The 12,001-nt window shown below is 25.5% G+C and overlaps 2 protein-coding genes across 2 annotated transcripts; both read left to right on the forward strand.

Annotated features, from left to right (window-relative positions):
- Positions 1-1,243: 1,243 nt before the first annotated feature.
- Positions 1,244-2,657, forward strand: OCT59_016020 (uncharacterized protein). Its single transcript, XM_066132200.1, has one exon. It carries the CDS (start codon positions 1,273-1,275, stop codon positions 2,335-2,337), a length of 1,065 nt encoding a protein of 354 aa, XP_066003212.1. The 5' UTR covers positions 1,244-1,272; the 3' UTR covers positions 2,338-2,657.
- Positions 2,658-8,317: 5,660 nt separating this feature from the next.
- Positions 8,318-10,069, forward strand: OCT59_016021 (uncharacterized protein). The gene has a single exon (XM_025332519.2). The coding sequence runs from the start codon at positions 8,403-8,405 to the stop codon at positions 9,948-9,950; it is 1,548 nt and encodes a 515-aa protein (XP_025170928.1). The 5' UTR covers positions 8,318-8,402; the 3' UTR covers positions 9,951-10,069.
- The last annotated feature ends 1,932 nt before the right edge of the window (positions 10,070-12,001 follow it).

The raw sequence follows: 12,001 nt of genomic DNA on the forward strand, positions 1-12,001 counted from the left end.
GTATAACAAATCATTAAATAAAAATTTCCTATTAAAGAGTATTAGGGTTATCGATTTGAATTTCATAAATTAAAATTTCCAATTTTTGCAAATATACAAAATGAAAAGAAAATGTGCATTTATAAACTTACTGGATTTTAGAAATAGTTATTTGCGAATATTTGATAATTTTTGTGATTGTACTATGGAAATTATGATGTTTTTGTAGTGGTCCTTGCTGTAAAGTAATTATTTCTGTTACAGTTTTGTCATAAAGCTTGTTTAATAAGTTTAATTTTATTGATAGCTATAAAACTTAAATAATGTGTTAATTTGTTCAGTGAGATAGACAGATTCCAAAAGTTACAGTACTTTATAGTACATAATTAAATAAGTTCAAAAATATTAAAAATATTGTATTAAAGATATATATTTTAAAAAGATTTAATTAAAGACTCCATTAAATATTTAAGACAGTAATATAATATAATCTCATAAATTTATAATCCCCTGTCGCACTAAGTATCACTCATACTAATTTTTTAAAATTGCGAGTGATTAGCTGAGTTTATAAATGACCGGGAATCTTCGTTTACTTATTCCCCGGCCTCATATATATAGCCGGGAAATTACTAATTTTAATTTAAAATAATATTTAATGATTGACATGCTCCAATTTATTTCATGGGAAGGGAACATTAGGGGTTTTTCCTTTCGGGAAAAAAACCCTATTATTTCCAACTCCCCATGAAATAAATAATACTAATACCTTTTTGACTAAGTTATGAACGGCTTAATTGATAATTGATTTGTAATTAGTAGATTTATAGATTGGTCATTACTGCGACCGATATTGGCCAGTCAAAGATACCTTCTGACCGACCAGATTGACATACTTCCTAACCATCCATTTGTCCAACCATTTCAACTGATTTTTTTAAGTGCATTACAATTTAATAAATGTGTAAAATACAATAGTTTATAAATGCTAAAATCAAATTTTGTTAAATAAAAGGCTAGCAGGTCATTCAAACGACCAGTTAAACAGTCAGTCAGTCAAAAGTTCTCGGACCAGTTATGACAACCGTTGCTAATCATATATAGTAAGCATCTAACCATAATAGTCAATTGGAATTTTTATTATTAGACTTCTCCGTTTTGCCACAACTGATCGACAAATTGCACTAACTTTAAAAATTTGCTGCGGAAGCACAGAGTTTGATCAACAGGTATTACAAATACAAATTAAGTGAAAAAAAAAAATAAATTCAACTCTTTCTTCAACTTTTCACAATGTCTAATAAACAAATTAATTTCAAAAAAATTAATTTTTCAAACACTAATAGTTTTTTGCAAAAATTTTCTCTCGTTATTCAAAATTTTAATAAAATAAATATAAAAGAAATTGAGCCTACAATCAAAAATATTAACAAATATGTTTTTGATGGAGATTATAATATTGTGATTGATGAATTAGTTAATCTCATTTTTAATGAACTAAATAAAGGTGAAGATGCAAATGTAGTAAAGCAACAAGTTCTTTCTCATATTAATAATCAAATGATAACCTTACAACAAATTTATATCTGGCTTTTAAATAGCCAAAACCATTCAAATTCCATTTGTCTACTTGGATATTTTAATTATCATGGAATTGGGACTGAGCTTAATGAACAAAAAGCAATTGAATTATATCAAAATGCTGCAGAATTGGAAAATAGATTAGCTCAATTAAATCTTGTTAATGAATATCTTTATGGGCCTTGTCTTAACAAAAATTTTAATTTAGCTTTTGAATTATCTAAAAAATTAGCAGAAGAAGAATATGCAAGTGGAATGAATAATTTAGGGTTTTGTTATGATACTGGAACTGGAACTAATTTTAATGGAGAAAAAGCATTTGAATTCTATCAAAAGGCGGCAGAATTAGGAAATTTTAAAGGAATGAATAATTTGAGTTGGTGTTATTATGAAGGAATTGGAACTGATATTAACGAAGAAAAAGCATTTGAATTATATCAGAAGGCAGCAGGTTTAGGAAATATAAATGGAATTATTAGCTTAGGTTGGTGTTATAATAAAGGAATTGGAACTGAAGTTAATAAACAGAAGGCATTCGAATTATACCAAAAAGCAGCAAATTTAGGAAGTGATTCAGCTCAATGCGAACTTGCCACAATGTATGAAATAGGAGAAGATATTAAGAAAGATATAGATCAAGCAATTCATTGGTACAAAAAATCTGCTGCACAAGGAAACCAATTTTCTAAAAATAAATTGAAAAAAATTGAAAGTGAACTAAGTAACATTGTAGAAATCGAAGATTTAAATGAATTTTATAGTATGATAATTAATTAGCAAATAGAAAATTTCCTATTAAAGAGTTTTAGGGTGTTCAGATTTGATTTTCATGAATTAAAATTTCTAATTTTTGCAAGTACACAAAATGAAGAGAATGGAGGTAATTAGACTTGTTGAATTTAACAATAGTTATTTTTGAATAATGATAATTTTGTGGCTGACTGCGTGCACCATGAAAATTATGATGTTTTAAAGTAATTATCTATATCATAATCTTGTCATGTAGTTAGTTTTAATAAGTTTAACTCCTTTAATTGCTATTTAAATATCAGCTTTATTAATGTATTAAATTATTCATTTTTTAGTACTTTAAATAAAAAGTGATGATAATTTGTAATAATTTCAATATCACTTCAAAAATATTGTATTGACACATGAATCTATATATAATAGATATATCTCATGGAGACCTTCATATTGACTTTTTGTCCTAAACATGTTCTTTGGAAAGGGTCTGAGCTTTTATTTCTTTCATTTTTTCATTCCATATACCTGTATTTTGCCACATTTTTAAATTTTTTATTATCCTGCTATAAGATAAATACACCATAACTTACCATGAATCATTGATTACATTTAATTGAAGGATAGAGCAGAAAATAAAGTGGAAGTGTCGAAATTATCTTTAATTCTTCCTTGGTCATGGAGTTATTAAATGAGTACATATTTTCTTTTCTTTGTAATAGAAGAAAGTAAAATGCTTCGTTAAACAATTTTAGAGAATATTACATGAACACTTATAGCAACCAAATACTGTACTTGCATGAATTGAATATTTATGTATAGTTGTTTTATTTCCTTTATTTGATAATCTTCACAGTTCTTACTAAAATATTCCTGAATATCACTCTCCGAAAATTCTTTACATCCACTCAGACTTTCCCGAGTTAGGTCTAAAGTCTAATATATCCCAGTATGCTGGTCTATAGTTAATAAACATGATATATGCACAAAGACCTAATGTATTAAATCATAATGAAAACTTACATAGTAACTCGATGGCATTTTAGGATATTCATTTGATACCGTTTAAAAATGTTCAATAAATCACTATCATTTAACAGTTTATATTCGGATATATCGGATATATCAGATGGTTTTGAGATAGGTAGCTTTGTTTTATTATTTAGCCAGCTTTCATCAATGCTTTTTATCTGGACAGTTTTGTTTCTTCGTCAAACAACACACTACATTCTTCTTCATTCTCACAATCTTTCCTTCTCTTCAATTATTTGCTCTGAGTATATATCAAATAAATTCATAAAAAAACAAAGTAATTTTATATATCCTTAAAAGTGAAAATCTAAGCAATAGAATTTTTTTTTAAAAGCTTGCCTTTTTTGTACTATTTTATTAGTGGTGGTGACGGAATGAACCTCCAGATCTTCCTTATTTTCAGTTGATTCATCATTCAAAATCTGTTAATGGAAAGATGAGTTAATGATAGTATTCATTAAGTGTTGATATTTCCATTGATATGACAAAGTGGAGTCTCTTCACATTAATAGGGAAGGTACATAGCTTACTACTTCTTGGGGTTGGATTAGTCTGGTCCAGTCCAGTCCGGTCCTAAATTATCTTATTTATAACACCGGTATTCTTGGGTTGGATCAACAAGATTATGAGATGCAGGTCGCACTAAAAATTATAACATTAATTTATTATTTATTACCTCTGTTTTCATTGTAAACTAAGTATATAAATCTCAAAGTTTAAAATACGAAAAAAAAAATGTATCAATTGATGCTGATCACGAAATAATTGAGTATAAAAAAATTTTTTATTTCTCGTACTTTATCTAAATGATAAATTATATATTATTAATAAAGTTTTCATTTTGAAATATCAAAATTTCACATTTTGGTATTTTGTGATATTAATATCATTTGATTTCTTATTTACGCTTTAAAATATAAAGAATTTTATATAATCAGTTCCAGTCTGGACTGGTCCTCAAATCTTGGACCAAAGACCGTGAAAACTGGTCTCAAGACTGATACAAGACCGGTCTTTGCTGGGACTGATCCAAATATATGGCAAAATAAATTAAATTTTTTATTTTATTACCTCATTTAAAAAAACTATACTAATATCTAAAGAATTATCCAAACTTTTGAATGCAAATTTTGTCCTGTAAATCTGTACCATTTTTGATTTTCATTATTCCAATAACTAATAAATCCTTCAGACCATTCAGCTAAATTAATTTTACCGAAGCCTCCTCTGGTAATATAAGTAACTGAACATTTTGAAATTTCTCAAAAGGTATCTATTCAAGACATTTTGTACGATATAGAGCATTAAGTTATTGTAGTATTAATTCATCAATATCTTTATTTCCACTAGTCCAATTTTAATATTTACTTTAAATCTTTTCTCATTACAAGGTTGATACCAATAACTTCTTGTGCCAGGTTCATTACATTCTTCACTTATGCCATATACTTTTTTTATTTTTTCCAAGTCTTCCATATAGTAAGTAAATTACTTTATCATCAATTTCTTCTGATAGGGTAGTTGAATCAACAGAAGAAATTTTAACATGTACCTTTGAATAAAAGAACAAAAATATATTCTTTATTTATTAAATATTATTTGTAATAAATTATAAAGTGAAATTGCATTTACCTGATATTTATTAAAATTGGTATTTTTTACATAAATAAATTATCTAAAGAAAAATCAAGAAATTTAACACATCTGTACTAGTGTCTCTTGACCTAAATATTTTTTTTTAAACAATTCCATACTAAAAAATCTTGAAACAGATTGTTTAGTCAACTATTAATAACAATAATTTTAACAAAAGTTATTTTTATTCACAGAGCTAATTGAATAAATTATATTTATGCATGATAGAATGACAGATGTATTATGTAAATCCCATTTTACAATTCATGCCAACAATTTTGTCATATGATGGCTGAATAAATATTTTTTCTGTTTTAAAAAAAAAAATAATGAGGCGTGAAGAGACAGTGGAGTTGTATAAAAAAATAATTTACAAGATTTAAACTTAATATAATAAAATATAAGATTTTCAGATTATTGCGCATATAATTTTTGCTATTTCATAAAAAAAAGAAAAATATTTTTAGGTGATTTCGTAATGCAAATGATTTAATTTATTATTAAGATCCGAATATCGATTATCTGATTTGAATAAATATAGAGAATCTGGATGATAGATGATCAAATCGTAACATTGATTTTTTTTTAAAAAAAAATAAACTTATAAACTATATGAGAAGTTTCTAAAAACATAAAGAAAATCCTTTCTATTAATCTATTATTGATATAACTTGAAAATGTGACTCTTCCGAAGGAAATTATTGCCAAAAGACCTTCCCTAGATATATTTAAGTAATATAATAATACGGTACACAAAATATTTTGTATATCTAATACTATACAAGTTAGTAATAACGGTACAAAGGCATAATATAAAATAGATATCTATTGTATATACAACGATAATCAAATGATCAAATGATGTCGGAATTTCAAATTGCGATTATGATCAATAGATAGGCTTGTGTATTAATACTTTGTGCGCGTCACGACCATAACAATAACTCAACAAATTTTCCCATGAAATATTTTCTATAAAGGTATTAAAAAAATCATTTTTCCTACATAAAATTTCTTTCGCACGTATTTTTTTTAAATACTTGTAGGTTTTTGTCTTAATCTCTAACATTTATTAATAACTTGTAGCTTTTTTTTATTAACTCTCCATTTAGAAACATAAATATCTTATACTTTCAGTTACTTCTAGTCAAGCTATTTTTGCCTATTAATTATAAAAATTATTAAAAAAACGTATCCTAAGCAACTTCTAGTTAAAAGTGCTGTGAGTTGTGGATAGTTACGGACAACCGAAAAAAACGTCAAGCCTGAATAGTAATAGTAAATAATGATATTTTTATTATTCTGGTAAGTGGAAATGGCTAAGCTGGGATGTATAAGGGACAAGTGCACCTAGAGTGCTTTGGTTATCCTCCTCTTCTAGAAGTCTGGTTACCTTCAATGAGAATAAAAATATCTCAAGCTATGTCGCAGACTTCTGTATGTGGGGCCCGTCCTTTTGGTGGTGGGTCTCATGTCTTATTATCAATGTGACAGTACCTCTGCACGAGTTTGATCACTCACGATATTCGTTAATGTCAGTTGATAGTAGGTATGGGGGCTTGAATCTGTCTTTTCTGCAAAGCTTACTTAGAGTACTCGAGTCTTCTAACCTATTTTATTATATATTATATATTTAGATTTCATTCTCTCCTGTTAGATTCAACTTTTACTAGTAAGGATTGATATACAGTATTGTAAGGTTTTTTATTGGAAGAATAATACGAATAGTAGTATAGTATGGTGGACCAAATGATTATCGTATAGTCATGTGAAATGATATACAGAGTTGTATATTTTGTAAACCTACTACTGCGTATATTAGTATTGCGTATATATGTACTACAATAATCAATGAGTAATACGAATATAAATAAAATTTCTATTTATTGGTTGTAGAGGGTAAAGATTAGATAAAGAAGATTTAGCGCCATTAAAATTCATAAAACATACAATATACCTGATAGAGGGCGAGACAAAAGACCCACAACTCGCAATGTTCAGTCTAACAAGTGTAAAAGTGTAAAGGTAATTAAAAATCATGAGTTTATTTAATTATGATTTATTTTATTAAATTTTTTTTTATATATTAGTTAATGCACAGGTTAAAAAATCGAACATTACAAAATCAACTGTGAAATGTAGACGCGCAAATTCTATCAAGAAAACCAAAACAATTAAATGTTACATACAACGGAGTATAGTAAATATACTCAACATCAGTTATTACGTCATACAATACTCAATAGACAACCCATACTATGCTACTATTCGTCTTACCTTTTTTGAAATGTTTGCTTAACTTAAATTAAAAGTATAATGTTGTTTGATTGAAATTATTATAATACTGAATTTTATAAATTTAATTCTCTAATGATTCAATTTATAATAATATTCTTTTTCTGAATAATTAAAGAAAAAAAAATGCAAGAAATTTGTCTCACTTTAACTTAATATTGCATTGTTAAATTGCTTGTTTAATTTATTCTAATTATTTTATTAATCAAAGATGAAGTAAATATTGTAATATAATTATTTAATAAAATTAATGCCATAAAAAATATGCTATTTTTAGAAAAACATTTTGAACTTTTTTCCTTACCCGTTTTTTTTTATAAATACTTTGTTTAAATAACATTTATTTTAACGCTATTTACATGTAGAAAGAAGTCTGTTTAATCAATTTACTTATTTAGACTTTGACATTTTATCATTATATTTGAATTTTAATAATTTATTTATTAAATTGTGCTTTGACACCTTTAATTACTAAATTTAAACTCTAACACTTTATACTAAATTCAAACACACCAGAATTAGGTTTAATATAAATTTATATATAATTTACGGTTTAATACATACTATATGGATATTTTATAAAAAATTATGTCATTTATTAAATATAAATTTAGTATAATTTATTTATACTATATAAATAAACATTATGCAAATATTTTATATACTAATTAAAATATATATAAAATTCTTTACTACATATTTTATCTAAAACTTTCATATTGTATTTTATTTAAATTTAAATAAATGTAAAAATGCTGGTTAGATATTTGTATATTAAATTGCATGATACATCAATTTCAATAACTTTGATCAAAAAAATCAAATGACTAAAGAAAGAACAAAAAGTCGTTAAAGTCGTTGTTAAAAAAATTCTCAATGATAAAGTATACGAATTTACTAAATTAATTCAAATATTGAAGATATTAATTTGTTTATTGTTAATCAATTACCAAATACAGTAATTTTAAATAAAACTGCGCTTCATTATTAAACCCTGTTACACATAGTTAATCAACATTAATTGTGGACAGTATCGGAATCACCACTCCGAAAATTATACTCAATTTGGCCTTACAATAAAATGATACGCCACGGTCACCACGCCCCTATTTTTTTTCCTTCTTTTCGTTTACAATATGTCATGTTCAAAAATATTTTCAGGAAATTTACCTGAATTAATATATGAAATCATCAAAAATTTTCAGAATGATTTTTCAACCTTACATTCATGTGTTTTAGTTAATAGATTATGGTGTCGTTTAGCGATTCCATTATTATGGGAAAATCCATTTTCAATTACTACCGGAAGTTATAATTTTATTGAAGTTTACTTATATAATTTGAATGATTATTTAAAAACAAAAATAAATGATTATCAAATTATTAATTATTTATTACCTTCGAAAACACTTTTCAATTATCCTAGTTTTATAAGATATTTGAACATATATAAAGTTACTCCTTCTATTGAGAGGTGGTTAGAAGCTAATGATAAAACTTATTTGGTACATAATGTAACTTTGAAATCAGTATCTGAATTTAAAAGATTAATTAATATGTCACTAATTAAATTATTTATTGAAAATGAAGTAAATTTACATACTTTTAAAATTGAGTTAAACAACAAACATTATGATGATGATATCATTTTTGATGGCGTTTTTAGGATAATTTTACAAAATCCAAATTTCATTCATAATAGTAGAAATTTAAGCCTTTCTATTGTAAATAATTGTGAAAATACGTTAATTAAAAATCGTATATCACAAATAATTAATTTACATCAAAATCTTCAAAGAATTTTATTTAGTTATAATAATTTATCTTTATATCAATCATTATTATTATCAAAAGAATTTAATTGTTCAAATACTTTAAATACAATCATTTTTTATTATGTCAATTTTAATGGTATAAATAATTTAGTTAAAGTATTTGAAAATTTATATGTTTTGGAATCTGTTCATATCATTCATTGTTCTTCTTTAGATAGGTTTATTCAACAAATTATTAACTTAACCAAACCATTTAAACTAAAATCTTTATTTATAAGCTGGGGTATGCAAATCGATCCATTGAAATTATTATTACAAAAATATGGTAACTATTTAGAAAATTTCAAATGCGGGAGTTACGGAATTCAACAACAGCTCTTAGAATTAATTATGAAATATTGCAGAAATATCAAATTTCTTGACTTATATGAAATTACTTCTCTAGTATTTGGTTTAATTGAAAATATTAAACAAAATCTTAATCATCTTTCAATCAATGTAGTGAATTATCAAGAATATTCAATATTACGAAATTTAGGACAAGTACTCCCTTCTAAACTTGAATATTTAAGTTTGGCCCTTTACATGATTAAAGCAAATGATTTTGAAGTATTCTTAAAAAACTCTCAAGATACTTTCTTTAAGAAATTGTTAATTAATCATTTAATACGAGATCATGATCGTATTGATTTTATTGATATTTTACCTCATATAAAAGAATATATAATGAAGAAGAAAAGAGTCAAATATTTGGCTATTAAGAATACTTCATCCGCTTTTGATTTTAGAGAGATAGATTTGTCTAATTTGAAAGATGAAGTAAATGAATTTAAGTTATATAATATTAAAGTTCTAAAATATGTTAATTTATCTACTGATATTTATAGATTTATAAATGAAATTGATTAGTTATTTAGTTGCTATTTAAAATATCAGATAGAAATATTTTTTTCAATTTTATAAATGAAAGTTGTTTTATAAATTAGTATATATCCTAAAAATAAATATTCATTTATTAATAATTAATATTTTAATAATGGGCAATTTTATAAATTTTAAATCATTAATGTACTAGAATTAACTTGAGCTTTTGTATATCTCAAATTACCAATTAAACATCTCTTTTAAAAGGTAACCATTTGTATACTTCCCATTTATCATGTAAATGATATTTTCTTACCTTAAATTTTTCTAACCAGCAATTAGAAAACCTTAGCTAAATTTCTTGTATATGTGTTGTGCGTCAAAGCGTCAGATGCAGCTGACGCACGTTAGATGTCTATCGACACTTGACGCCGCGTCAGTTAATAATTGACAACTGCTGTCTTTCACATTTTTTATTATTTTATACTCGCCAATTTCTTTTACATTCTATAGTTTGATTTTTTAATTTTTATAAATATACGTTAATTAAATTATTAACCATTCCTTAAGATTTTATATTTAAGAATCCCTTAGGATTTTATAATTTTTATAATTTTATAGTTTCCTTGAAGATATTTGAATGAGTTACAAGGATTTTTTAAAGAATTTATGGATCCTTAAGGATTCTAGACAAATTGAGTGAATCCTTATGGATACCAATGCCAAAAATTTTACTGATGGATGAAAAGGTTTAGTTAAAAAAAAATTATTAAAGTTTTAGCAATTCACCTTCATCTTAAACCATAAACTCATCTTTCAGCATGAGTTAATCTTCGTCTTCAGCCACGAGTTCGTCCTTGGACATATATTTATAGTTTCTTATTTGTCATCAAGTTCAATAGCATCGTTACATTCATCTTCTGAATAATTGTCTTTGCTTTTTCTTATTATAATTTATACATATATTGAGATGGTTGGAAGTTCGCGTATGTGTTTAAATAAGAAATAATGAAATATTTAATCAGCAAAACGTGGGATTTAAATAAGAAATTGGCAAAAAATTTAAATTATAAATTGGAATTAGGAATTGTAATTGAAGTTACAATTATCCTAATAACAAAACATTTTGTAGAACTCTGAGTTCTGATTTTAAAAAAGTTTTATATAACTTTATTATAAATAAATTCATTTCGATAATTTGGAATTAAAATCCAAAATAGAAATAGATGAGCACAAAAATTTGGGTTCAATTTATTGTATACAAAAAAATCATATGATCAGTCCTGGTCCGGACCAGTCTTCAAATCTTGGACCATAGACCATGAAGACCGATGCAGGTCCGGTCTTTGTTGAGACCAATCTAACCCTACTTCTTCTCCGGAATAAGCAGACCCTATTTAGAGAAACCTCATTTGACAAAGATTACCTTTGTGGAACAAACAAACCGCCTTGTCAAATAGGTATTTTTTCTAGTTAGGCCATCTCACAAGAGTAACCCAACATTGACTTATACGAAAAATATGCCTAACCTGAATTTGACTTCACTTACGGGACTGATACGGATGATTTTTAGGCTTTACTATAATTCATAACGAAGTTTGTTTCTTAGAAGAATACGTGCAATCACCCCTAGCTATTTATAAAAAAAGATCTATATATGCAGTGTAACACATAACACATATGACAGAGTCACGTTTTCTTTAAATCATTTTAAAAGTCTAATGATGGAAATCAAAGGAATCAAAGCTTCGCCGTAAAAGTCACGTGTTGGTTAGGAATAACCAATCATATTATGGATCGCACTTATATGAAAATTATACAATGTAAATTTACTTGAAAAAAAACTTATAATTTATTAATGAATTTTAATGAAGTGTTTTTCATAAGTTTGAGCCTGATATTTTAGAATTTTATATTTTTTAATGTTATAAATAAATATGTTTAATGATTAAAATTATTGACGTGATTTAAGTATCAATCTATATCTAACGAACGTTGGCACAACATACTTAATGGTATTAAAAATCTCATTTGATAAAAATATTTATTATTAATTCACATATTCTAATTTATATAATTAAATTTGATGATGCTTC

The sequence above is a fragment of the Rhizophagus irregularis genome, chromosome 24 (assembly GCF_026210795.1).
Source record: "Rhizophagus irregularis chromosome 24, complete sequence".
Lineage (NCBI taxonomy): Eukaryota > Fungi > Glomeromycota > Glomeromycetes > Glomerales > Glomeraceae > Rhizophagus > Rhizophagus irregularis.

Bases quoted from the DNA above. Each gene is read 5' to 3' on its own strand.
- OCT59_016020 (XM_066132200.1), top strand. From the start codon at position 1,273: ATGTCTAATAAACAAATTAATTTCAAAAAAATTAATTTTTCAAACACT.
- OCT59_016021 (XM_025332519.2), top strand. From the start codon at position 8,403: ATGTCATGTTCAAAAATATTTTCAGGAAATTTACCTGAATTAATATAT.